At 51.4% G+C, this 27,843-nt stretch overlaps 4 protein-coding genes across 4 annotated transcripts; 2 read left to right on the top strand and 2 right to left on the bottom strand.

Moving 5' to 3' along the window:
- Positions 1-324: 324 nt before the first annotated feature.
- On the bottom strand, positions 325-906 carry PG998_014532 (uncharacterized protein; the record flags this gene model as incomplete). Its single annotated transcript, XM_066881348.1, has 1 exon — positions 325-906. The coding sequence occupies one exon, from the start codon at positions 904-906 to the stop codon at positions 325-327; it is 582 nt and encodes a 193-aa protein (XP_066723479.1).
- Positions 907-8,025: 7,119 nt separating this feature from the next.
- Positions 8,026-8,391, top strand: PG998_014531 (uncharacterized protein; the record flags this gene model as incomplete). The annotated part of the gene is made up of 1 exon (XM_066881347.1): positions 8,026-8,391. The coding sequence occupies one exon, from the start codon at positions 8,026-8,028 to the stop codon at positions 8,389-8,391; it is 366 nt and encodes a 121-aa protein (XP_066723478.1).
- Positions 8,392-19,651: 11,260 nt separating this feature from the next.
- Positions 19,652-23,115, bottom strand: PG998_014530 (uncharacterized protein; the record flags this gene model as incomplete). The annotated part of the gene is made up of 4 exons (XM_066881346.1): positions 19,652-20,526; positions 20,607-20,956; positions 21,079-22,704; positions 23,108-23,115. The coding sequence occupies 4 exons, from the start codon at positions 23,113-23,115 to the stop codon at positions 19,652-19,654; spliced, it is 2,859 nt and encodes a 952-aa protein (XP_066723477.1).
- Positions 23,116-24,236: 1,121 nt separating this feature from the next.
- Positions 24,237-25,948, top strand: PG998_014529 (GMC oxidoreductase; the record flags this gene model as incomplete). The annotated part of the gene is made up of 2 exons (XM_066881345.1): positions 24,237-24,480; positions 24,540-25,948. Coding segments are annotated over 2 exons (1,653 nt in total), but the record flags the coding sequence as incomplete, so codon positions are not given.
- Between the last annotated feature and the right edge of the window lie 1,895 nt (positions 25,949-27,843).

The following is a 27,843-nucleotide window of genomic DNA, read 5'->3' as shown; positions in this document are numbered from 1 at the left end:
AGGTGCGTTGATCTAGAGCGCCAGATTCGACACTTTCACCAACTGAGTCAAAGCGACCCTACTACACAGCGCCTGCTATTCAGGAAGATCCAAAAAGGATACCATGAGAAGGACTCCCTATTAGCCAATGCTGAATTGCAAATCTAAAGCATAGTCTGCTGCAGCGAAAGAGGCAGTGAACGTAGCCAAGACTCTCTTGGCCGATCCTGCGCGCCCCTAGTCGTCTTTCTCTTGTCTTTTCTTCATTCGTTGGTACTCCTCGTTCACTGACGGGTGTAGTTCCAGTACCTTCGGAACTAGCTGCTGGAAACGGTAGTTGGGAGTCTAATACTCGGGGGCCTTCTCGGGGAATAGGTAGTAGCAGTCTCTCCAGCCGTGAAGGGCACCGCAGATTTCGCAAACTCCCGTCGTCCCGCTCTGAGATTCTCTGCTTCTCTTATGGCCTTGTGGGGTGCCTCGGGCGCCCCGGGAAGAGCCTCTCGACCCTCTTCCTCTCGTGGCTCGAATCGGTACGTCTGTCCCTTTCTTATAATTAGCTTTATCAGCGCTCTTTTCTTCTTCATCTTCCCGGCCGAAAGAGAGGAATGCCGCTCCTCTAGTTCTGTTTCGGTCTCCCTCTATCCGATGGAGATAGTCCCTCAGATCCGCGGCAGCGAGTCGGTAATCTCCGTCCTTGTACGTCGGAGCCACTTTCCGGAATCCTTCGACCCATGTCTCACAGACTTGGGAGACCGCTCTCATCAAGTCAGTCGTCCAGTCATCTCGGTCGCATGCCTCAGAGACCTTGTGCCGTTGAGCGGTCGCCATAGCTGTCTCCCGTTGGAGGATCCATTTATCCATATCCTTTGGCATCTTCTTGAGTTGGTGAACCGCATTGTGGTACTGCTGCCGAGCCTTCTGCTTCATGGTGCCTTCCTCCGCTTCACCCATTCTCTTGAGGTTAGTGTACCAAATGGTCACTCTATCCGAAGGGTCCAAATACGTTGCCTTGCACTAAGGAAACTCTATGACCTAGGAAAAGCAGTATCCGCCACCTACTGTAAGGGTTAGTGGTGGGGAGTAAGGTGAACTAAATCAAAGATGCAGTTCCAGAAACTGTTACTCACAGGTGTTAGTCCCCATTGTCCCTACAACAGCGGTCACAGCAAACATACGTTGATGATTCCCCACCGATGGTAGTCGTGGCAGACGAGATGGAGCCCCGGGGCGGGGGGTTGGGGGTTGTTAAGTGCGGGGTCACCATCGTCGGCAGTGGGTCAAGCAGCGCATAGGTGATACCCCATTCTTCTAGCTACAGTAAGCCTTTGATCTACCCATCTACCCACTAATTGAACTTCTTCAACACCGCTCGAGTGCGTTTCCCCCTACCCATAGTCTTCTGTATAGGCGTGTCGATGCACATCGTACCAGCGCGGTTTTGTAACCTGCCTCTTCTAGATCAGCTCATCCCTACGATGGACGCCGATGACGACGTGATATATCTGGGTACGATCGCTAGAACGTGTCCAAAGGTACTGACCCCGTCCACTGCTAGGAGCAGACGGCAACGGGAGCCTCGACCTCATCCAAACCCGCGGCCAGTCCCATCCAAGAGCCTCCAGCGTGCCCAGAGCTCCAACAAATTGAGCTGCACGCGGCGCCAACCAGGACGCACACGAGTAGTCGTACCTACTGAAGCGAGATCTAAATTGGTAGAGGTCGGGCATGTCAAGGACTCCACCGGCATTCGCCAAAAAGTGTACGCCTATTTTAATCGGCACAGTCGATTCTACCACCAAATCGGCCGACTTCTTGGGCCTAAGCGAATCTCACACCGTGTCGTCGAGTATCATCCATTCTTTCAGGGATACTCGCAAGAGGGTGTGAAAGCTGCGGTTCTCAGCCGCTTGGAAACGAAGTTTGGACCGTTTCTTGACGATGGCGAGGCTTAGTAGGTAGGGTACGCTTGCTTAGCGGTCGGCCGGCTAGAGCGGCGAGACACGTCAAAAGTGTCTATTTGTTGTACTGTACAAAACTGGATGATACAGAACTGAGATCGTCATTCTTAATGCAGAACACTTGTCTTGAGCACTGGATAACAGGGTTCCGGTCAACTCAATGAATTACACGAACGGAGTTTATGGAGTGGTCTGGCTTGGGCAATGGGCATACCATAGGCTTACACCAGGAAATGGAAGGGATGCATGACCAAGAAGGGGACGCTGGGGATTCCTCAGTAGAGACGCCAAATATGCCCCCGGCGATCTTGGCACAGGAAACGGATGCAGGCGGCCCCGCTATAAAAGGACATCGGGGAGTTCCGCCTCGATATAGGAGCCCCTCCGCTGGAGATCCTGCTCAGCGTCTCTTGCTCTGAGCTTTTCCCAAGAGCCGGCCGTGGATTCAGGCAAGGGTCGGGGGCCGGACGAGGCCTCCATGGATGCATGGGGAATACGGAATGATGAAAAGACGAGCCTCGAGTACATCTTAATGTAGGAATGTTGGGGTCGGTGTTGAAATTAGGACTGGAACGATCGATGAATCCAGCCCACACCTCGCATCTAGATCCATCGCAAGAACGTGATAGAGGAACTACCCCAGAAAACAAAGTAATTAACTTCAAGTCAGTATAGTACTGTCAAATCCAGGTCCAGCGTCCGGAGTCCAATTAAGGGTTCTTGCCAATGAGGTAGAGCGGGTATCTCTACAGCGGACAAAGGCCAAATTCTGTCCCAACACCGGCTGTACTCCAGAAACGACCGTTACGCGCTGTACAGATACCCCCCACTACCTCGTTGCCAAGAATTTCAGATTGTAATACGGACGCTAGACCTGGGTTTCACGGTACTGTACTGTAAGTATTCTTTCTTGAATTACTTTATGCGCGAAAAGAGAAGCTGCTTGACACTGCAGTCGTTCCTGTAAGCCTCTACCAACAGATCTCTTGACAGAATTCGGTCAGCGTTGCGGTAACAACTCAACGCCAGGGACGATGTTGGCCGGATTCGTGGTCAAAACAGGGGGCTGTCACGCTCATTTTGACTTCCGCCAACTGGGGTCGAATGTGGATGATTAATGGCAGGCACATGTTGAGGAACAGTGACTATAAATAAACCAATTCTGATCTAGTAAATACTAATGCGATTCTGACCATCTTCACCAATCAGAGGCATTCCTATGACCAGTTTCTTACCTACGCCGGCGTGGGATTTGACGCACCATGGTTAGACCGGCTGCTAAGAAGCACTTCCTAATCGAGAAACCGGTAGCTTCGCAAGATGATCAACCCATAAATGGTAGGGCGGGTACTGTACTGTATTGTGCTGGTCACTTCTGGAGACTGGGCCTCGAGGTACGAAGCCTGGAATATCAGAGTAGCTTTCGGTAGCATCATCAAGAAACGATGCAAAACGAGTGTGCTTTACCCAGAGGTACGGGAAAGTACGAACCAGAACAGCAGTACGGGGGATTCGGCGTACGGTGACCCCGAGCTACTACGGGACTACATACGAGTACGGCCAGATGCATTTCGGCTGCCCTCGAACGCTGGGCATGTCGTAAGAGGTGTTTCGCAACAGGGCATATCGCCTTAGTGCCTGTTTTGGATTTCAGGTAAATCTATTGGAAATGGCTTACAACGAGCTTTCAAATTGGAGCTTGGCTTCATGGTCAGAGGCTTTTCAAGAAATACTAGATCAGTACTAAGTGTACATACTGTACCCTTTTCGAAGTGCGCCAACTTCGAATGGGACTAGAACCATCCAGTGGCATACTGTACTCCCTTTCTGCTGCATCGCTGCATCAGCTCGAAGGCTCACGGGCTGTTTCCGGTCCGGCGTTCAGTTGGTCCTTACTGTAATGCAGAATCGGAACCGTCGCGCAAGTAGCGCTGAGGGAATGGACGTAAGACAGCTTGTACTGCAGCCCATTCCTGTTCTGGAGCGCAAGACTAGAGCCTGATGTTCCCGCCCGTCCGCTTGTACCATTCCTGCGTCACCTCGGAGTTCGAATCATCCCGCAGCGTATTGTCTTTTTGCTGCATCCGTCCCGAGCTCGAATATTCTCGCGCGCTGTTTTCGGTCCTGGCTTCCACAGTTGCTTACCGACCTGTTGGCCCTACCGTCGGAGTACAGCGTCGGAAGAGTAGCAATGGCGCATTAGCGCAATTAGTGGGCCAGGTCCCCTAAAACACACCATCATTATCATTAGCATGGAGCCGCTTCGCGACCCCGCGTCAGTTGGGTCAACTGCCCAATCTTCCTTTGCGCGAGAACCTATCCCCTTCAAAACACCGAAGAGAAGCTGGGCCTGGAATCCTTTTCGCCGACATGTGTCCTGGAGCCAGATCAGCAGCACTCCTGGCAAGGTTTACCCAATTCGAGCTCATATCATTCACATTTCCCACCCGCAAGCCAGCACTTGCTATATCTACCGTTCCGCGAGACGCTATCGTAGCACCCTGAACACGCAGAAATATGCTCTAAGAGGCGGCCCAGCAAGCTGCCGAACCGTTTTGGATAGCTAGAACTCTGCCATGGCCCACACAAAACAAGACGCGGGACCTCGGCCGCTACTGCAACGTCTTCAGCGCGCTTGCGTACTAGAACCCGACACACGAGCGGTGGGCACGGCGATGCACGTCCCGCGCGGGCAGTGTGTGCCGGACTTGAACAGGATTGTCTGTCCCTACCTCCCAGCTACCGTTCCGTCGAGTGTATGCAACCCCGTTGCTGACAGCCGCAGTTTCACCAATCAGTCGCCTATCATGCGAGACCGAGCCACGGCGAGCGACACGATCGCGCCGCCATGCTGAAGCCGTCGATTTCGAGGTCCAGCCAGCCGCCAGTGACGACGCGAACGCCGGTGTCGATGTGGATATCGATGCGGATGCCGAGTATGAAACCGACCTCGAATATACTGTAGCAGCTCCTGTTGGCGCGGCAGAGTCTCTCTGTCTACGACATCATCCCTGACGAGGACGGCGGGACTGTCATTCCTAACAGTCCCATGAGACAGGTGGGCCCGAGGCAGCTGCCTTCACCACAAAAGCCGCAAGGTAAGCATGATTCTCGTCTATTGACTGCATAATAAATACTAAGCTTGCTGCAGGCGGCCGAGGCGCCCAATCGACGGGGGAGCGGCAGCCCGCCCGTACCGAGCCTAGCTCCACGACGAACTCTACGCCGACCGCTACGCCGACCGCTGCGACGAATGCAGATGCCCGGCCAGCACCCACAAGACACCCCGACCACGGCGCGATGGATGCGTCGCTGCAAAAAGCTGTACGTTGGAACAGCCGGGTGGCGGCCAGAAGGCCCTTGGCGCCGATTATGACGGCACAACCACGACAATGCCCTGCTAGAATGGGGGAAACGGTGTTAAGCTGTCGCAGGCAGGCCGTCCAAGAGGATCTGTGCAACATCACTGAGTTTATTACACCCATCGTCGAGTCACAACCGTGACTGTCCTACTCATGCATCCATACTGGATTCTGCCTCCGAGCATACACCACCATGTTTCCATTCCACCACAGCCCCCGAAGATGCAGACGGCCGCATCGACGAGCAATGAAAGGAGTGCGTCATACAACCAAAGGCCTTGACATGAATGTCCATACGGCCTCTTCGCAGGCGCCCTTACCCGATTTCGCCGCGGCGCCTCAAGTAGGCGTGCCCACCGTTGCCAGCTTTTCTAACCATGCAGGTGCATTCGACTCCAGCCTATTAGGTGTGATGGCTAAGTAAAGACCCTGTTTCTCAAGCCTTGATGCTTGCCTGGACGTACTGATTGATATCGGCCAGAACTACAGGAACAACGAAAGAACTACAACAGGAGGTCAATGGGCCGCTACTAAAGGGGTTAATAACTTCCAATCACATTCTGCAGGATTTTGTTCCAAGAAGCATAGCATGTCGTCCAATATAGGGTTCTCAAAATTTCTTCCATCGAAGCATTCAGATAATAAATGGTGTTATAGGGGCAACGGCCTTGCTGGAGAAAAGGTATGCTGCCTGATCCTCTGTCCACAGCGGGAGAATAGAAAGGATACCCCCACTGCCTAGCCGTTCAAGCTCGAGTGATAGACCATGATAGGAGAAGTTGAAGCACGAGGAATAATAATCTTCCTCTAATTGATGAGCTGGGTCGTTGGTCCTCGGCAATGCCATGATGGGTAGGTCGTGTGTTTCATGAACAGTGTCGATGGAGATGTTTTCAGCGGTGCACATCGTTGTGGAGGTCTTGTGGTTGAGGAAAGTGAAGAAAGAAAAGGAAAGAGTAATTCTATCTGATGAAGGATGTACGGGTTTATATAGTACCTGGTTGTGCCGAGCTGGTCGATCATAGAGTGCTGCAGAGGACTGCGGGAATTCACATCTGACGGTGAAGTCGTTTTCCGCTGGCCGACTTGAAAGCCTGTTTCTGGTTGCACACCATCATATTTCTCGTATTGAGGCCTCCCTCGATATCGTGTGTCACTCAATGGATGATGCGGCTACGATGCTACACCGTCAGCGCCGGTGTTTTCAGGCCTCCAGGGCTGTTCCATACCAGGCCGCCTGGGTAGGGAATCGCACAGAATATAAATACCCAAAGCCACCGCACTTCTTCATTTATTCTCGTGCACCCGCCACTATCGATGGGAGTAGAGCAAGCAGGCACTCGTCCATTTGTGCAAAAGGGGCAAGATCGGCACAGAGACGACGTAGACAAGGATGATTCACTTCCTCGCCAGGACTATGTGCCATCCTACAACGATCAGGAAACATTATCCCTCTCTAAAGATAGGCTCGCTGGTATAGGGTGAACGGAGGCAACCAGAACCAATGCCATGAAAATGACAATAACCGTGGCAACGGTATGAAGCTCGAAACTCTTTTTATCCATCGAGCAGGGGCGAGCTTTGGATTCTATGAGTACGAGAAGCTCACTGATGTGCACGTGGACAAGAAAGGAACGCTGGCAACGGTCAAGGTTCACTGGAGACCTTCGGGTGTCTCGCTACAAGACCTGCCACGAACCGCTCTACCAGAGGTCCGTGAAACCTTTCTCAATATGCACTCAGAGCAAGAGTGGGATGAACAAATGGAACTTCTCCAAGGCTCAAGCAGGTAGTCGAAAAGGCAAAGATTAGGGGCTAGCTAATTCTCTTCTGCTGCTGATTTTAATTCCTTTTATAAGCTCGGCCCCCGTGTTTATGTCAACCATCAGTCGGAAAGCTGTGCCTAAGAGTCAGTGATACTCTCCTATTACTAGTTAATCATATGATATAAACAACATGAACCGTGCCACTGCAACTGTAAACTGGGATTGGGACTTGCTGCTCGGTCCCCAGCTCATTCCACGTCTGCGGTAAATGTGCTTCGAATTGTTGCTAATATGATGAGTTAGCAGTCCAACTTTCCTAAGCTGCTTGCTCGGAAGCATAGAGAGAAACGTAGTCGCGGCTACGTTTAGTATCCCGCGGCCCCTCGTCTTAAATAGTCAGGCGTACGACGTCCACTATTCGTAGGACTAAGCGGCGTGAGTCTAGGTTCGCTTTCGTCCTTGGACTCTGCTAACAAAGGATTTCTTAAAGCTCTCGTCGCAGTCTGTTTCCCGGGAAGTGAGCCATCTTCACAGTCGGCCATAGTCGGTCGCATGGACGATGAGTGGATCGAGTGGCATGGACAGGCACTACATTAAAATGAGGGACTTGAACAGGGTTGCCTAGTGACGATTGATCAACAATGGCGTAGAGTGCCTTTAGGAGCTGTGTGTAGATGATGTCGTCAATGACGTAACCAGGAGTACGTTTCATGGCCTCCTCGTCAGCCAAACCTCGGGAGGATCATTGCCGTTGGTCAATTATTCTTGTCATAAGACGTTTCCAAGCGGCGGCCTCTTTACAGGGGCCTGTCTCTTCGCCCTTCCACAACCCGTGGAAACTAAAGCCTCGCGGGTATAAATACCAGCTATCTGGCTAGTTCTTTCCAATCCTGGATTTCCCTGTATCCTTCCATTGTGACCAAAGTCTTTACCTGAACTATATTACCATCCGCTCTAGCCATGCCTACACAAAATCATCCCTTCAACATCTCGGAGCACCCAGAACTGATGGGTATGGTCACTCAATGTTACAATTTAGCCTATGATCTGAAGGAAAGCGCCAAAAGGTTCCGAAATATACTCAGAAGCCTACCTGACTGCAACTGCGACTACGACTGCGACTGCGACTGCAAATACTTGGAGGAGGAATGGATTTACAGAATCCAGGATACCAGCGAGTTTGTCAGCGAGCTTGAATTCAAAATCGGCAATAAGGAACCCGCGCCGGTAGAAACCAAGGATAACGATCCAGTGGACTGGCTTCTTTCGGCATTTGCCTTCGGTTTTTTTCTGGGTTTTATAGTGGCATACGCTGAGAACTACTAGCAGCTGGAGCTACATCGAGGCGTAGATGGCGCGCTAGCACTAGCATCGGTGGCCCTGGCGAAGTAGCCGCCGATGTGCAACCAAGGCGGGAATGACATTCTGTATGGTGGTCACGAGGCAGAGCCAGGTAAAGCTTGAGCGAATATCTGCGGCCGGGTGAAGCGCACTTGCGAATCGCGACGGGTTGAAGCGGCCAAACATCACGATTGTCTCCTGGATGATTCGCCAAGGAAGGACATGCCTCGTCAGGATGTGCCGTACCACATGCACGAGACCATACGCGGGGTCAGGGGCGCGTTCGCGAACGAGATTCTCACCGAGCACAGGACCTACGGCCCCCTCGACGACTTCGTCATGATCGGGACGGTCACCCCGACGCGATTTCGATCCAGCGCATTTGGTGATTTAGCCCCAAATACCTAACACGAGTTCGCCAACGAGCACTTACTACATCAATTACCTTACCTACTTCACTCCTTCGCTGTTCCGCTGTTTTACTTGATGATACAGGAGACTCTTCTTCCTATGTATTCCGAGATCAACAAGTCTGTCTATGACGACTCGATGTGGGAGTGGGAGTGGGAGCGGGAGTAGGAGGGCTTGAGACATCGGGCCATGATAATGCCCATAAGCAGAATAGGGGTTTCCACCCCTGCGAGATGTGGGAGAACCTCAATCAATACAGCGAGATATTAACGATGGCAACATCTCCATGTTCATCAATCGCCTTCGAGACAGCTATGGTGATTCAACCTACAATGTTTCAGAAAGGAATCGACTGCCATAAGCCGGGTCGGACCTTGGCGACTGCATTACCGACAGCCAGTCGTGATGCGGTCCCATAAACACGGAAGGGGTCGATATCGTCCTTTTGCTTCGACTGTGCTACCTGGACTGTGCTTGTTCTCATCACAGAATTGCCTTGCATATGAAGTTGGCAGCATCAAGTACCACGCCGATCTCTGTTTTATGGACGTATCTTCAGATACAAAGCAAATCGAGTCAGTGTAGCTTCGGGTAGCATTGCCAGAAATACATCCAAAAAGTATGCTTTGTTGCATAGAGATACGGGTTGGTACGAACCAGAAGAGAAATACTGGAGGTACAGAGCTTCAATGCTTCTCTATGAGTGGCTAAGAGTATTACCAGATTCATTTCGGCGTTACGCCACGTCCCGGTCTGGACTTTTGCTACCAGTGACTGATCTAGCCACCTCGGCGACAAGCCTCGTCCAGCTGCTCTGTGGTAGCGCGAGATGATGAATGGTCTCTACATCATGCGAGGGTCATGTCAGTTAATACATCGTATTACTGTGGCTCAATTTAGACTCCTGCAGAATGGGACCGGTCACCATGTGGTTTGAGACCCAGAACTGAAGTCTTCAGTTAGTAAAGGAAGGCCTTTATCATGTCACTCATTCAGGATAAAGAACTCGATGATCTCCAAGGACGACGAAGCACTTCTTAACCGAGAATCGTGGACCTAAATAAGTTGCTACGCACTTTTGAGTACTGCGTCAGTCATCTTTTGACGTCTCTAGCGTGAGATACGATGCCCAGGTTGCTACGAGGTACTATGATCAGGCGTATACGGAAACAGGGCTGCCTTGAATACGGACGGGTACGAACCAAAAGACCAGCACTGAAGCATCGGGGTACCGTGAGCCTACGCTACTTCATGGATACGTGAGAGAACTACTCGATGTATTTCGGGTGCCGGGAGGGGGACTAAACTAGTCCGATCCAGAAGAAATACGAGCGTTCGTTCTGCTGCTCAGGCAAGGGGGAAGTGGTGCATCGATGCTGCCCTTCTATCTCCACATTTCCTTTCGGACCGGAAGAGGAGACTAGGCCCTCTGCTCGAAACCTCTTTGCACTCCTGTAGGCGTCCACCAGCTTTCCTGGGGCCCTTCGGCTGCATGCAGAACTCTCTTAGGACCATTTGCGGCTCACTGCCAAGCCAGCGAAGATAGATGGGGCTGATGGCTATTGGGTAACGCCATTGCCCCTTTCTACCTATATATCTGGACTGGATACTTTGCATTCTTGACTGACTGTGGCGTCTGCTCGTTTGCCAGTCATCGGGTTCCACGGAGTCCAACCATCAAGTACCTTGAGCGAATTCACAGCGCATTGGTCCTGTGTATCATGAGGCGCTTCTGGTACATCGTTCAGTTTAGCGCAGCTCAACACATTCGAATACTCGCGTAATGACCTAGCCTGCCCCTTTGATCTTCACAGTATCGAGATACGTCACTGCGGGATACTCCGATGGCGTACTTAGACTCGGTGCTTATGTCGCCCACTATTGCGCTAGTGCGCCATTGCTACTCTTCCCCTACACCAGCAGGGACCAACAGTAAACCAGAATGGTAGTTTGGCCTCCCAGATGCATACTACTCGGTAGGAATTGGAGGAACTCCGGAGTGCCTCTTGTGAGCAGCAAGTGCCCCACGCCCAGTAATGGGCACAACTATATCGGCGTCTGCTTGGGGTCCCCATTCGCTCTAAGTTTGCTGGCTTTGCTCATTTTTGGGCCGGCGGCGCCATCAGCAGCTCTACGTCCTGAGGCCTACATCTGCCCTACCGCAGCTCAACCAGTCTTTGAGCCGGCTGCGAAAAAGCGCTTCCTAATCGAGAGCCTCTAGCATCGCAAAATGGCAAAGCCACACCGTCGAGTACTGCACCGGTCTCTTTTGGACGAATGTACCTTGGGGTACGAAGCCAATTGGACCGGACGTAGCTTCAGGTAGCATTGTCAGGAATAGATGCAAACGACTGAGTTGTCATCTTATGATAAGTACGGACCAGAAGCCTCTTCTTATATAGTCGAGGAAGTATTGATAGGTCAGCTGCTGTGGGGTTCGGCACTTGCGCTTCTAGCGCTGCGGGACTGGTTTGACTCTGTACTTATGTTGTGGTTGTGACATTTGAACCTAATGCATTCACCGATTGATATGCTCTCACTTTGGTCTATGTGGGTCAGCTAGCAAGTTAAAACCATCTTGCAGCTTATATTACCCCAACTCCGCAACCTCTTCTGCTGTTCTCTATCTCTTTTGCTGTCCTCTCTTTCGACCCATCTCTCTCCACTGCCATGGCAACGAGCAGCAAAAGCAAGAACTTCCACGATGTCCTTGGGACATTCGTGGAAGATACGTCCTCTCTTCAGAAGATCGCCCGCGAGGAGCATATGCTATTTTGGGGTCTACCTGTTATCTCCATCTTCTGCCCAACACAACGTCCGATACAGTCATTTGAGGTATTTCTTCGATCTGGAAGGGATCGGCTCTGGGATCTCTTGCAACGGGAGGGATACGAACTGGAACTTCGAGCCCAGAGCAGCGGAAACATATTTTTTTCCACGGCAAGAACAAAATCCAAGTGCACGTCGTTCAAGATCAAGAGATGGATTTCTTGGGGCTTACGTCGCTCGAATCCTATGTTCTTGCCACAACCATGACGACTTACGGACAACACTTCATGACGTGGAGGCACGCAGTCTGTGTGTGTCCGATGCTGTTGGACGCTAAGACATCGATTGCTTTGAAGATCATCCTGAAGCATGGCCGCCCGGGTCCATCTATATCAATAAGCGAAGTGAAATTTGCGCATCAGCAGGGATACAGATTGCCCACAGCAGAGGGTGGTGCTTGGGAAAACGACGAGGTGTGTCGAGAGCGAACCCTTGGCGACCAGTATTCGCGTGTGGTACCAGTCGATGGAGATACGGTACCTGATGCACAAGATGTTAGTTTTGATACAACCTGGAAATTTTCGTTGGTTGAGCGTGTTCGTCATGATGCATTTCGAATACTACGAGATGGACGCGAGCAAATCATTGTTCCAGCAGTGTGAGCTTTCCCTGACAGGTTCTAGATCGTAGGGGAGGTCTAGTTGTTGATAATTCGAACTACTGGCGGTTGAATTCAGAGTTCTGGGCAGTGTACGTTTAGTTGGACCATAATTCCCAATGCCAGGTCATCCCGCGTTCTCCTCGGAAGTCAGCAACTACATTCTCCTGCCGGAAAAGTCTGTCCACACAAATTGGCGAGCCAGAAGCAGTGCCGAAAGGGCTGGTTCAGGCGCGGGGTGGAGAATGGATGGACCATAGGCCGGATAATGCCTCTGAATTGGGTTCCGCGCCAGAACACGCTGCTACCTCCCCCAGATACTGTAAGGCATCGCAAAGCGAAAGACAAGGTGACGACGAGAGTGGTGTTTGCCTTTCACCACGGTGAGCCGGTTTCCCCGCATATGCTTAGGTGCTAATTAGCGCTGCAAAACAGAGCCATCAACGCAACTGGGGACCTGGCCACTTGGTGCTGGGCCGCAATAGCTGCACCACTGTTTCTTTATCCAAAGGAATTTGCATCCACTTTTTTGTCTGTGGGCCACTACATACAGTATATAGCTAGGAAAGACCGCAAAGACAAGTGTCGCACCGATGATGGCTTCCTATGAGAACTGGAACAGTACAGTACAAATTTAATATTTACAGTGCTAAAAGAACAAGAGGAACTAATCATTTTGAGCTCTCCAGGGTCACAATGGCCGTTACTAGGGGATTAAGTCAAGGGAGCCGATTTCGAGGCAATCCGCACCATATTTCCTCTTCGTTCCCAATGCCTCAGAGAACGCCAATGTTTTTAGTGCGGGTGAGGGCTGGAATGAACCGAGTGGCTTGCACTCTCCTTATGCAGTACCCCGCTCGCGACTTTTCCAACGCGGGGTAGGTACAAGCATGTGAGGAAATGAACCTACCATAGTACCTAGCCCACAAGACTGCTGCCCTATATATGTACACGAGGTTGCAGGATAATATCAAAATGACTCACAACTTGGCATATAGATATAAGCAAGTCCTCATTGTGCGAGTATACTGGTGATACTGAGAGGCAGCTGTCATCGCCAAGATCCCACAGGGACGACCATGCAAGGTTATATATCAGGCCTTCTTCGGGCATAATGTGTGCTCTAGATGGGCTTCCCGCTGGACTAGAAAGGAAATGTTCCCCAGGTGATCTTCTAGGTGAAAAATAGAGGTCGTCGACTTGTCAACATGGAGACTACATACGGCCACGTCGTATGTGTCGGCAATTAGGCGCCTACTAGTATTGCATATCATGGCAGCGGGAAAGCCCTGCATTAGCTCAAGTCGCTAGGTAGTGGACCAGACGGGTTCGATCGAATATGCGTTGAGTGATGCCCTTTCATGAGTGATCTTCAGGTAACGTTAGATTTCTCCTCATCCATTATTGCATAGATATAGGTATATATTCGCCAGAGGAGTTCATCAGAGAGTATTCTCCAAACTCCATCCCAGAAAGCTGCTAGGAGTCAGAACGAGATCAAGTAAGTTAGTTTTTTTTTTTTTTGAATCAAGTTTATTGTCCGTATGCAGCTACCTAGCTATGACAGAATTCCGACTTAGAGGCCGTTCGCCTCGGACCTGAATCATCCAACAGCGTATTCTCCTTTCGCTGCATCCGTTGAGAGCTCGAAGATCCTCGCGCGCTGTTTCCGGTCTTGACTTTCATAGTTGCCTGCAGACCTATTGGCCCAACTATTGGAGTGCAGCGTCGGAAGAGTACCAATGGCGCACTAGAGCACTAGCGCAACCAGCAGGCCAGGTCTAGAACCCACCGCTGTTAGCGTAGATGGGTTGATGCTCACTTTCGGGTCACTCCAATTCTTAAGTGATGGTTGTTTCGGCCCCCCACGACCGTAGTCTCCAATTTCACCCTTTTCGACGTGATGCGCCGATTCGAATGGAGCGAGAATCATCCAGTAACATACTGTACTGCTTTCTGCTGCATCAGCTCGAATACACCCACGGGCTGTTTCCGGTCCTGACTACTGTTGGTCCCTGCTGTTGTAGGGGCGCAGGGTCGGAAGAGTAGCAATGGCGCACTAGTGCAATAGTTTGCAACATAAGCACCGAGTCAATTCGCGACCCCGCGCCACTAGGGCCAACTGCACAACCTCCCCGGACCGCGCAAGGACTTTTCGTCAAAACGGCTGAAGAGAAGCTGGGCCCGAAATCCTTCCTGCCAACATGGATTCTGGAACCGGATCAGCAGCTGCTTGAACCGCTGTACGCTGCGTTAGCCCGGCTCCTCTAGGCACGTCGACAGTCAGGCATGAGGAAAGTCTGCAAGGACATATCGAAAGTGAATAGAGGCTCAAGTATTGTTCGCTTAGTGTCACATACACCTTCATTCCCAACTAGTGCCCAGTCCTGCTCTGTTCGGTGTTTCCTCGTACTCATCCTCTTTCCTATGCTTTACTCTTTTTTGGTCCCCGGTCTCCTTTCGCACTTCTCGGCAAGTGGTCCAGTAGAGCTACTGCATTGTCTTGCAACGGCTTATGCCTAGAGCTCGTCAACCCTCTCTCCTCGTCCATCTTCTGTGAACATCTCGTTAGAGAAAAAGCAGTGCTACTACAGATGTGGCAGCCGTACCTGTGTATTTTCAAGAAATGCGTCTAGTTGCTTCTTGTAGTCCCCCAAAGCGACATTCGTGTTAATCAGTTGTACCTTTTTTTTTTTTTTTTGAATCAAGTTTATTGTCCGTATGCAGCTACCTAGCTATGACAGACACTATGACAGACCTAGCCCTGAAGAGGGCTTACTCCTTTGAATACAGGAGAGTAATATCCGGAACTTCCATCGCTTAACTTGCTGTCCATGCACAGCCAGTTCATTGTAGTTAGCAAAAGGGAAGCTTTGTTTCCCGTAGAAACGAGAGCAGAGCTCCCCGTCCACGCATGGTCGTGAAAAGAACGCTAGTCGTGAGAGGGAGCCCCATGAGCTGCCGCCGTAACTGCTGTCGCTGCCTGCTGAAGTGCCGACAGTAGAGTAGGAGATGCGTTGTCGTCTGCCTCGTTCTGGCGCAATACCTACAGACGTCGGAGTCAGTTTTCCCTATGAGGTGTAAGTAAGTTGCTATGTGTCCGATGCCTGTGCGTAATTGGATATACGCGGACGTGACACTCCGAGGAAATCCAGAGTAGTCAAAGGGCTTCATTGGAAACTTCGGCGGCTTTCTGGTTAGCAATCGGTATTGCTTCCCCAGGCCGTGAACGCGCCGGCCATGGTCTTCATTCTTTTCTTCGAGGTCCCATAGTTGCTTCCATCTTCCTTTCACCTTTTGGTGGATCTGGCTCTTCAGCCAGCTGAGGGACACGAGCTGATCTTGCCGATCGTGTCGTGGGAGTGGCCTCAGAAGCCCCTTCTTCGCTAGCTTGTCGGCAATATCGTTGCCTCGGATCCCACAGTGCGCCGGGCACCAATGGAGCTGGACAGGATGTTGGAGAGATTCTGCGATGCTGTTCACTTGCCTGGCCAGATAGCTGGTTCCTTGCGTCTGGCGGAGCGCGACCTGGCTGTCGGTAAAGATGTAGCAGGGAGCGTTCCATGATCGGGCAATTCGCAGGGCTTTGTGTATGCATATGAGCTCTGCATCCGCAATCCGAAGGCCGGAGCTTAGATTCCAGGAGTAGCATTTGGCTGCACTCGTGTGCGGGGCGAAGGAACAGAGACCCGCTGCAGACCTCGTTGGATTCCCTCGGGCGTCGAAGGAGCCATCCGTGTAGATGATGGCTGCGTGCTGCGGGATCGTTCGGAGGAGTTTACGATGTCTCTTCGCTGCCTCCTCTTTCCCCACGCTGAGGATGACCGGGCGCAGGAGCGGGCTATACCATGGCGGGAACCAAGATTGCTCCGTCCTCTCTATGTTTTGTGACTTCGAGAGACTCTTCAGCAAGACAATGAGGGACTGAAGTTGTGTGAGGTAGGACGTTGAGGGTTGAGAAAGGCCGTGATTGTAGTTGCTCCCTAGAGCGGGTTGGTTTCGTGGTCCGTTGGAAAAGGCTTGCTTGACGGGGTGGTTGTGGGGTAGCTTGATGAAGCGAAGTGTATACTGGTATGCGAGCTTCATGTGTCTGCATTCCGGCGGGAGGAGGGCAGCTTCGACCTCCAGTGCCTTGGTCGGCGACCTGGGGAACGCTCCCGTGATCGTGGCCAGTGCTTGGTTTTGGAGCTTCTGGTACTGTTCCCACAGGGATTGGCAGCCTCTTCGTCCGAACCAGAGCAGGGATCCATAGTCGGCCACCGAGCTTACACAGGCCACGTATAACTGGCGCAGGGCGTTCAGGCGATGCGCTGGATGCCTTGGAGAGCTCCGTACCGAATGCTTCCAGTGCTGGGGGCGGTAGAAGTGCGCTTTCGCGGTCGTGCCTGGTCGTCCACACTCGTTAATTTCTTTACTACGGGCCTCCTCGAGAGACAGTATCTACCATGTGGACGTGTGAGATGTCCTCAGTCATAGGCTGTATCAGAAGCTATCTATCCAGCGTCCATTCCCGTCTTTCGGCCACTTGCGCGACGGTTCCGATTCTGCACCACATTAAGGGCCAACGGAACCAGAATCATCCAGTAACATGCAGTATTGCCTTTTTGCTGCATCAGCTCAAAGAGTTTCGGGCTGTTTCCGGTTCTGAATTATGTTCGGAATTGGCACACTACGCTCGTGCGGACCAGAATGGTTGTTTGGCCAGGGACCCCAAAGTGCCTCTTGTGGGCCAGCAAGTGCGCCACGCCCAATAATTGACACATCAATATCGGCGTCTGGTTGTCCCCGTTCGCTCTAATTCTGCTGCTGCCCGCTAGCTTTGCTCTTTTGGACCGGCGGCACCATCAGCAGCTCTCTACTCTGGGGTCTACATCTGCCCTACCGCAACCTATCTATTTTACACTCATGTACGTCAGAAAGGACACAGCATAATGTCCATAATCAGAACGCAGAGCAATTCCTGATCGAGAGTCTAGCATCGCAAGATGAACTGCATTTAAGTCAACCCTCGCGAATGGAGATGATTCCTAGCGCCTGAATCATCAGGATATGGTGGTTGCCCTCACGGTACATTAGGTCGCCCAAGGATGCTCAGCGGCAGTACATATACCTTCTCGTGGCGCAATAGCCGACAGTGACTGATATTCGCTGCTCCTGATGTGCTGCACATTGTCTCACTGTAAGCTGTCCAGATACTGCTGTGGGCTCAAAGGATCCGGTGACAGTGTTGCTCCTGTGCTCCATTCACATCATTAATGGTTTAACGAAAAGCGACAGTCTTGGTCGCAGTTAACCACCGATTGTGAGCTTTTTGTGATTATGTGATTTGTTGCAACGTGACAACATATTCTACGCTTGATACAACCAGCGCGTGGGCCGAGGCAATATGCCGAGATCAATCGACGAAACCTCAACAAGTGCTGACCCACTGAAGCATGTCACAACTGTCGGAAACTCAAGATCATGGTTGAACAATCCATCGCATTTCCTATTCATATATACACTGATTCAAAACTGACCACACACCCAGCGTGACGGTAGCCTGCCCAAGATGTGGACATTGCGCCAACAAGCGTCGAGCCTGTGGTTAGGAAATCGACGAAGAAAAGAAACAGAAGACCAGATATGCAATTCTGGATGCATTCGTTGGCAACTTGCAAAATCTGCCCGGAACTAAGGTTGGTCAGCTTTTACAATCGCAATGTAGGTGAAGAAGCTTGATGAGGAACATAAAATGGCCATACTAATACTAGGGATCAGCATCTCGAGTCATGTTTAGCTCCGCTATCATGTCCGAATGATGTTAGACCTATCATCTATGACATCACATGATATAATTATGACGGCTAATCATCACCATTGCAGACTCTAACAGCGCCTTCCTGTCTTATATTCACACGCTTCGGCCTGTGCGCCTTATCCTTCCCCGAAGAGGATTTTCTCCCCTTTCCTCCTTTCTTTTGGACTTCACAGTGAGCGTACCTAAATAAGCTTCAGAAATGTCGTCTGACCTCGGCTGGGCAGATATGTATTGCCTGTATTGTGAAAGACAAACAGCTGGCTCAGCATTTTGTTCTGAGCATTGTCGGTTGGCTGAGAACGACGGGCTGGTGTCGTCACCGCTCTCTCTTCTGATTCCTCCATATGCTTACAATTATGAGTACTTACGTCCAAGCTGGTAAGTCATGTCTAAAAGGCCGTTTTGTTTCTCTGCACTTCTAATACACAAATTCAGTATACCAAATCATCGATGCTGTAAAGCAAAGCAGCCCTACAGCACTCCAACCCAGACGAAACATGTTCTCAATTCCTATAGAGCTCGATCGTATCAGCTGATGACTAGAATACACTCATATTGAAGTAGGAACAGGGATAACGTTGATAATATACGCTGCAGGTTTGAATCCTGCTCGAGCGTATACGAAATGATCTCTATCTTGTGCATCCGTCTCACTGTCGTTTCAGCAAAAGTCTTTGCCACCATGTTGTCCCCGAGCTAGCCCGTGGCACCTAACAAGACCGGCACCTTAATGGTTGATATAAAAGCGAAAACGCTTCTTTTTCACCTTGGTCCGTGTCTTCCGCTTTGCTTCTAGTATTTAGAGTAATCTTCTATTCAAAGTCATATCGGATGTAATTTGATCGACTTCATCGGTTATCTGTGTCTCCAATTCCATCAATCGATGGCGTAAACGGAAGATCACCTTGCTGAGAGGGCGTTGCGCTCCGACTCGATCGCTCGCTGGTTAAGGTCTGGATCACGCCGTGTGAATCAGGTACTGGGCTTTAGCTGTTGAAATAGTCTTGCATTCTCGAATCGGCTAATTGCAACGATAATCAGATGCCGATTTAAACATAAAAGCTCTGTGAATCGATGGGAAGCATGATTGATCGGCTGGCTGCTTCGATCGCAGATGTGTTGTGTTGGGGAACGAAGCAAGGAACTTTGGGAGTCATTTGTACAGCAAACGCACTTCCTCGGTGTTCCCATTGACGGAGCATTCTACACGCTGCTACAATAGACGCAAGGTGCCGAGGGTAGGGCCGTCGAGTAAGCATGCTCCTTACACATCTTCATCTTCCTTCACTTCACACTAGTTTTGATCTACCCCTCTTCTCCCTTTGCATTTAAACACTCTTTCATATTGTACACTACTCTTTATCCATTGCCATCACCATCACTCGACAGAATATTCAGAAGGATCGCATCATCAAACTGCCGAACTTAAGTAACCAAGCTAGGGACTAATCGTGAAGGGCATCTCTCGGTCACCCCATTATTTGAAGCACTGTAGCTCAAGACGCTCGCTAGTGCATGTCGTCTAACATTAATCACTCTTATGTACATCCGCCCTAGCTATCTGTCGTTACCTGTGGATCTCTCTGAGCCTGCCCGAAGGAATTCTTTCATCGAGTCGTACAGTCCTTTATTAACCTGCTGATCCAGGGAGCCAATGGCTTATAGTACATGGTGAAGGCGTCTGCTACAGTCGTTTGAAAAACGTCTTCTTCTGCAATTACGCCCAGTTTCATGCCTGCGAGCTCCGTGTCTACGTAACTCCACTTGTCAAACCTGGGAACAACTCTCCCTTTACCAGGTCCGTCATAGTGAATGCATACCCAGAAAAGAACCCAGAAAAATGAATCGAGGTCGTGCATGAAAGAGTGTTGTTCACCCAGGAGCGCCCCAATTGCCATGAACGCCCGTGTTCCTGTCTTGCCCTTTGCCCCCGAGGCGACAACGCATTGCTCTTTGACGGCTAAATCAAGATCAATCAAGAAGGCAGGCCAGGAGGGGTTGCAGTCAGCCTCGTTGATCATTAGGTTATTGATCGAAAAATCTCGGTGGAGGAAGCCTACCTCGTATAAGAATTCGTGCCCAGTAATACATCCTGCTAAGGCGCCCATCAGGGCGGCTGGAGAGCTCGCTTCATAGATAGGCTTCCCATAGTCTCGAACAATAAGTCGCCGATGTATGCGATTCGGTAAAACACCCCTAGCAATCTTGGTCGGAGAGGTAGAGCACGACCGTTTGCTCGGAGGGAGCGAAGACCCGGTCTGGCTGGACGACCGCTTGACACCTGCTGTGATGCTCCGGCCTTCTCTGGAAATAACTGTTCCACTTGTGTGAACTACTGCTGAGCGTCGCTGTCGGTAGTTTTCCGCTTTCGTAATGTCCAAACCCTTGCGGACATTGCGACGAATGTCGTCATCCATGTCACGCACTTGGACAGTCTCGTCGTGGTAGTACCGGGCCACATTGACAACACCCTTCGCAGTTGCTTCGCAAACCAGTTCGCTGCTTCCAGCCGCTCCGTGTATTGCCATGAGTCTTTGATCACAAGGGGCGCCTGCGGTTTACCTTCGCAGTGCGCTTTCCAGCAGGTTGTCGCCCGGCCAGCTATACATCGAGCTCGCTGCATTGCTCCGTGGATGATGATGCGTTCGGTTAAGCCGTCTCGTTCGATCTCGATAAAACGTTGGCCGCCTGATGTCTTCATTGAGGAATCGAATCCAAGTTGCTGCTCGTCCATCCATAAGAAACAAAGTATCGTGGACACAAACTGTTGGCCGTCCTCGTTAATATCAAACCGCTCTGATGCGATCCCGCCGAGCCGGTCAAATACCCAAACCCTCATGAACGATCCGCAAATGGTGAAGTCCAGGACAAACCGACGAGTGTCCTGGGCCGCGAGAACTTCCCTCGCATATCTTCTAAGGTCAAGCCATGCGTCCGATGGCTTGTCTGCGGCCGGATTGCTCTTGAGTCCCCCAGGCACCAATATCTGGGACCAGTGGCACCTCGATTCTTGCGTCGCATTTGGGTCGCTCACGAAACCAACGTCCGGCTTGCGCTTCCCCACAGACCCGTCAATTGGTTGGTTCGGTTGGCTAAGGGTCTTCGCTGGCTTTGTTCATCCGGACGGTATTCCTTTGCCAACTCCGCCAGCTTGTCGCTCATTCCTGCAAACCAGTGCAGTACGCCTTCTTGGTCGGCATCCTCTGGCCAGCCCTGCCGCCTTTCGTCGAAGAGTGGTGCTTCACCGTCCTTGCACTTTGTAAAGGTTGTCTCGGAGACAGTGTCCAGGTCTGCAACACCTCCGAAGAATACTGTCTGAAGGTCCCGGAGCCCTACATACAGAGGGCCAAGCTCTTCTTTCAATACACCATCGACGTGTTTCCTATGTTCCGAGGAGTTCGCAAAGCTGCTCGTATTCCGGCGCCATGGGGTCTGTCGGAGAGAAGAGGCTATCGGTCGTGGCGGCGGAGTAAATGATTTGTTGAGGGTTTTGTAGACTTGACTCCAAATAAGAGAATCATCTGAACTGTCGGTAAGGACTAACTGTAGAAGAGGTCGGACGCTGTCGAAATCGAAGTCGTCGGAGGTGTGCTTGAAACCCGAAGGCAGGCCGGACGGTTTCGCCACGCCTCCATAGAGTAAAGTGGCCTTGTCTTGCGCAATGCCACGGCGCACGTAGCTTACCACCTTGTCATAATGAGGCTTGCTACTCAGGGGCCCAAAGTTCGTCGCCGCATCGAAGATGTCTCCAGCGCGTAAGTGCTGCATCTTGCTCAGTACAGCCTTCTCGAAAGCATGTTTCAACTGTCGAGGCACGAACACCCTTGTGCCATTAGTGCACACCTGGCCGGTACTGAAGAAATTGGCGAGCAAAGCACCGTCGGTGGCCTGGTCCACGTTGGCATCCGGCAGCACAATCCACGGGCTCTTTCCGCCGAGCTCCATGGTGACGTACTTTATGCCTCCGCCAGCTGCACCAGCAACCTTCTTACCTTTGCTGACTTGACCGGTGAAGCTAACCTTCGAGATGGCGGGGTTGGCCGTCAATTGGCCACCCACTTCGCCGGCTCCATACACGACATTGAAAGCGCCCTCGGGCAGGCCCGCATCGTGGTAGATGGCGGCGAGGTACTGCGCATGCATAGGCGTGTACTCGCTGGGCTTGTACACCATGCAGTTGCCGGCGGCCAAGCACGGCGCCGATTTCCACAGGGCGATCTGGATGGGGTAGTTCCAGGCACCAATGCCAGCGCAGACGCCAAGGGGCTCCTTGGCGGTGTAGACCATGGCCGAGGGCCGCAGGCGGAAGGTCTCGCCGTTGAGGCCGCCGCCGGCGACGAGATTGGCAAAATACTCGAGGACATCGGCGCCTGTAACGATGTCGACAGCCGACGTCTCGGAGAATGGCTTGCCTGTGTCCAAAGTCTCGACTCGGGCTAGCTCGTCGTTGCGTTGGCGCAGCAGGGCAACGGCGCGCAGCAGTATGCGAGCACGCTCCACAGGCGGCGTGGCCGACCACGAGTGGAACGCCGATTGCGCCGACTTGATGGCGGCTTCAATGGCGCTCGGCGATGAGGTATGGATGGTGCAGACCGGCTCCGCCGTCGACGGGTTGATGGACTTGAAGGAGCCGGGGAGTCTACGGACGGCTGCGGCTTCCCTGCATAAAATGTGTGGCGGTCCTTTTCACGGAGCACCATCTTCTCGGACTTTGAATTGGCTGTCTCAGGTCTTACTTTGGGTCACCGATAGGATGCCGAAGGGGAAAAGGCAATGGCTTAGGTAATTGGAGTGGGTGAGTATGTAGTCAGCAGTTCTAGGTAATAGGAATATCCAATTGAAAGGCTGGGAAAGTAAATGAATTGGATGAGGCGCGAAGGGAAAGAGGGCAGATTGGCTGGATACTATGGCCTGGAGGCTGCTACACCGAGTACGTATCAGTTATTGCATTCAGATCAGTTAGGTGCGCAGTCGAGCCAAAGCAGTAGCCGCTTCTACCGATTGTGCTTTAGTGGATAGGGAGCGATCACAACTGGCGTGTTCGGTCCTTTACCGACTCGCACGTTTCCATTTGGCCCACTCCTGGGACTCTCCTGGTCAGACTGGAGCTTCAACAGACAAAAGACTAGAAGGCAAGCAAACATGCCATAATCAGTCACACCGGCGGGTTTTTCAGGACCAGGATCTGAATTTTTTTTCCCAACATTGATTGCTTGTTTGCAGGTGGATGAGGTTTGGACAGCAGCAGCTTGGGCATGCTCCAATTGATTCGGGCTTGTGCAGCAGTGCCCCAGCCTACAGATACCAAGCACACTAGACATAACGTATCTGGGTCCAGTCTGCAAAACGTTCCCAACATTCCTTCCAACTGCTTAATTGACGAATCAGTTCGGGCAGTTCTGGCTTGCGGGTTCTTCTATTAAGTCAGACTACTCAAGGTCGGACCTCGATGGCGTGCTCCTGCAGTGAGATGCGATCTATACATTGCGCTCACCACCCAAGGTCCTAGGCTAGCTTAGTCGTACCCAGTAGCTGCAGGCTATTGCTATCACTCTTGAGCCGGCGCTCTTCCGAGTCTTTAACACAATAACCGCTTTCTTCTGGCTGCGGTCTACGGCCATCAGGCTTCACGTCTCCCGGTGCAGAATGGTATGGGTCGGTGGGTCAGAATAGTCTAATGGGACCCTTTCCTCCCCGCTCCCCCCTCCAGCCAGCTTGCTTCACCTTTCGGATTTCTTGCCTCTGCACCCCGTTCAACCGTCCGATCCCAACCACCCCCCCTTTTTTGTCTGCCCTTGCCCATCTATCCGTATGATCTTACATACCCTCGTTTATTATACCAACAAAATCCAGTTTGAAGCAGACATCCACTTAGCGGGTGGCTTTCCAATATAGAGTGCTCCCCTCTAGTCCAGCCTCTTGCTGTGCGTGCCGTGAACTCTCCCCCTTAGCAACGAGTTGTCGCTCTTTACCACCTACAGTGCCTCCATTCTAAAGTCTTTTTTCACGACCGCCTTGTCGCCCGCCGACTCTTTGTTTTAATTTTGCCGTCCATCAGTAGCCTCTAGGACATCTTCACTTGTCCTTACCATTCCACTCTTTTTCCTTGTGGCTCATACGCCCAATAAGCGTCCAGCTGTTTGATCGCTAGCAGTACACTCCCGCCATTCCATCAATTGTCTTGCCTACAACATGACTACCCAACAGCTTCCCATAGCCGACTCTGAGCGATATGACTATGTTTGTGTAGGTGGTGGCACTGCCGGCTGTGTCCTTGCTGCAAGGCTAGCTGAGAGCCTCCCTGAACAGAGAATCCTCTTGATCGAGGCCGGACCTAGCGACTTTATGGACGATCGTGTTCTCGACCTGAAGAAATGGTTAGCTTTGCTTGGAGGTGAGCTCGATTATGATTATGGCACAGTTGAGCAGCCAATGGGTAATTAAACCTATCTAAGTCGTCCCCTTCTTACTCACCTCTTGCTGACCTAACTACAGGAAATTCTTACATCCGCCACTCTCGCGCCAAGGTCTTGGGAGGCTGTTCATCTCACAACACCTTAATATCTTTCAGGCCATTCAAGTATGACCTAGAGATTTGGCAGTCGCTCGGCGCTCGCGGCTGGACATTCGATATGTTTATGCGAATGATGGACAAGCTGAGAAACGCTGTCCAGCCCGTGCATGGACGTCACCGTAACCAGCTGTGCAAGGATTGGGTGAAGTCTTGCAGCAACGCCCTGGATATTCCCATTATTCACGATTTCAATAACACCATTACTAATACTGGGTCGCTAAAAGGGGCTGTTGGCTTTTTCTCCGTCAGTTACAACCCAGACAACGGCCATCGTTCTAGTGCATCCGTGGCTTACATTCACCCCGTCCTGCGCGGTGATGAGAAGCGACCCAATCTGACCATCCTGACCCACGCCTGGGTTTCCAAGGTTAATGTTAAGAATGGCATCGTTGCCGGCGTCGACTTGACCCTGCATGATGGCTCTGTGCGAAACATCACCGCTAAGAAGGAGACCATTCTCTGTGCTGGCGCCGTCGACACACCTAGGCTCCTGCTCTTGTCCGGCATTGGTCCAAAGAAACAGCTGTCTGACCTCGGCATCCCCATTGTACACGACCTGCCTGGAGTTGGTGAGAATCTCCAGGATCATCCCGAGAGTATCATCATGTGGGAGCTCAACAAACCCGTCCCGGCAGGCCAGACGACTATGGATTCGGACGCTGGTATTTTCTTGAGGCGCGAGAAGCCGAATGCAGGCGCCAAAAAGTCGTTTGCAAACCCTGATGGCATCCCGGACGGCGACATTGCCGATGTCATGATGCATTGCTACCAGATCCCCTTCACGCTCAATACTCTCCGGCTCGGCTATGTCGAGCCCAAAGAAGGCTATGCCTTCTGCATGACGCCCAACATCCCTCGCCCCCGGTCGCGTGGCCGCCTGTACCTGACATCGACCGATCCCAAGGTGAAGCCTGCCCTGGACTTCCAATACTTCACCGACCCTGAGGGCTATGACGCCGCCACTCTTGTGTACGGTATGCGGGCCGCCAGAAAGGTTGCCCAGCAGGCTCCCTTCAAGGACTGGATCAAGCAAGAGGTTGCTCCTGGGCCTAACGTGCAATCTGATGAGGATTTGAGTCATTACGCTCGCAAGGCGGCTCACACCGTCTATCACCCTTGCGGCACCACCAGAATGGGGGATGTCGCCAAGGACGAGCTGGCCGTGGTTGACGCGAACCTTAAGGTTAAGGGGCTGAAAAAGCTCCGAATTTGTGACGCCGGTGTCTTCCCCACCATTCCTAGCATAAACCCTATGCTTACCGTCTTGGGCGTCGCTGAACGATTGGCCGAACTTATTATCGAAGAGGACAGGAAGACTGAGAAGGCAAAACTGTGAGCGCGATATGTTTTCTAGCAAACGAAACAAGGGCGTATTACCAAAACATTCCATGAGAATGATACCATCTTTGAGACTTCCTATTCTCGCTTTTTGTATATACATAAGGAATGGATGTTACATCCATTTGCTTGCTATTTTTATCGGTTCTCGAGCATCCGAGTATCGGCCCCGTGTGCGGTGGTATGGCTTATTTGCGGGAACGCTATTTGGCAGACTTCTTTGAGAAGATTGTCAAAACTGTCCAGCAAGCGCCTTGGGCATCCTGTAACCTGAGCATCTACATGATGAGTAACATCATCACTTCGCATGCCATATGCCCATGTCCTATAGTGCGTTGTCTTACCCTGCAATTATCGCCAAATATATTCACTGAGCAGATTTCGAGATGGCTGTTGGGCTTAAATGTCGTGTAAACTTCTGACAGCGGTGCCTGACAGTTTGGAAACAACAGTGGTTCCATTCCACTAGCCTCATCGCTGCTTTTCTTGAGACACAGTCCTAGCCGTCTTCCGTATTGTCCAACAGCTAACTCGTTCCTGGTGTCGCCATTTGTGCGTAGTCTGTCGTGATTTTAAAACCCGAGCTTAGCGTTTTTGGTTCGCCGCTGTATGCACTTACAACCACTCACTGGGCGCTGCGTTGCTCATGTCTTCCGCCCTCAATAATCGACCTCCTGACCCTCCTACCTCTGATCTCAATGTGCTATCATGTTTATGCAGTGTAACAATGCCCATCGGTGCTCAAGGGAAACTTAGTAGACGTACTGGGGTGTTTGTTAGCTAGACGAAAAAGTACTTGAACGTGCAGAAAAATTGCTCTTCTGATACAGTGGGCAATGTCCGTGACTTGATCGTAGAAAGATTTGTAGGTGCAATAGGTCATTAAAGCAACATGCCTCACTAATGGGTTAGATTGATGCTTAGGTTGATCGCTGGAAAAGAGTGCACTTGAAATACATAGGAAACGTTCGTCGCTATATAGCCAATCTTTTCTTTATCGAGTATGCTGGAACGACGTCTTCCTGTCGTTCCTGGATCGTGAGGAGCGTCGCGCTCCTGTCGCTCCATCACGTGACTTACGCCCTGGTCGTAGTTCCTGTCGTGAGAGTTCTTCCTGCCTTCCCAGTTTGGTGTAGTGGTAGCGACTGTTGGGATCGTCTTCGTTCGAAGCCGGGGTCTCGGAGCGTCTTCCGTGAGTGCTGTGACAGACAGGTCGAGTTGATAAACAATTCGCGGTATCGCCAAGCCATGCTAGGTCTCGTTAGTTGATTCTTAGCTAATAAGACTTGGAAACAGGGTTTTGAGCTAACCCAAAACCTGGTTAGTGATACTCATGCGCCTACAAGTGAATTTTCAGTGTCTGCCGAAAAGGGGAGACGGCTGGTAGCGGCAAACTGCGGTTACTTGCGGCTAGAGTTGGAGATGAATTAAAATTTGTCAGTTTGAATGAAACGCCACCGCTGTTGAAACATGATCCGATGCTTTGGGAAAACGCGCGAAACCAAACCGCGAATGGTCTTCACCACTACGACAAACGGCCCCTCCTGAAGAGGTGGAGGTCTTTCTACGGCTCTCGGCAGAAAGCGGGCATTACCTGGATTGGCGGAATCAGCGTAGAAAAGGGGCGGCACGTTTTGGAGGCATGGGTCGGCCACTAGAGCACTCTTTGTTGAGATCCGACTGTCCATTTGAAACTGTAAGATTCACTGTAGCTACACTGCAGTAACATTTAGCTATTCGCAGCTATTCGTAGAGGAACATTGAGTTAACCAGCAGGCTTCTCGATACCAAGGCTTCGACTTACTTGACCGCTTACTAGGCTTCCTCGTCTTTCGCGCCATCACAGGAGGGGCAACGTTGCCTCCGACTATGTAGAGCAGGGAATCT

The sequence above is a fragment of the Apiospora kogelbergensis genome (assembly GCF_038363985.1).
Source record: "Apiospora kogelbergensis strain CBS 113332 chromosome Unknown utg000012l_segment0_segment0, whole genome shotgun sequence".
NCBI lineage: Eukaryota > Fungi > Ascomycota > Sordariomycetes > Amphisphaeriales > Apiosporaceae > Apiospora > Apiospora kogelbergensis.
The sequence above is the reverse complement of the archived record's forward strand: the minus strand, read 5'-3'. Positions and strand labels throughout refer to the sequence as shown.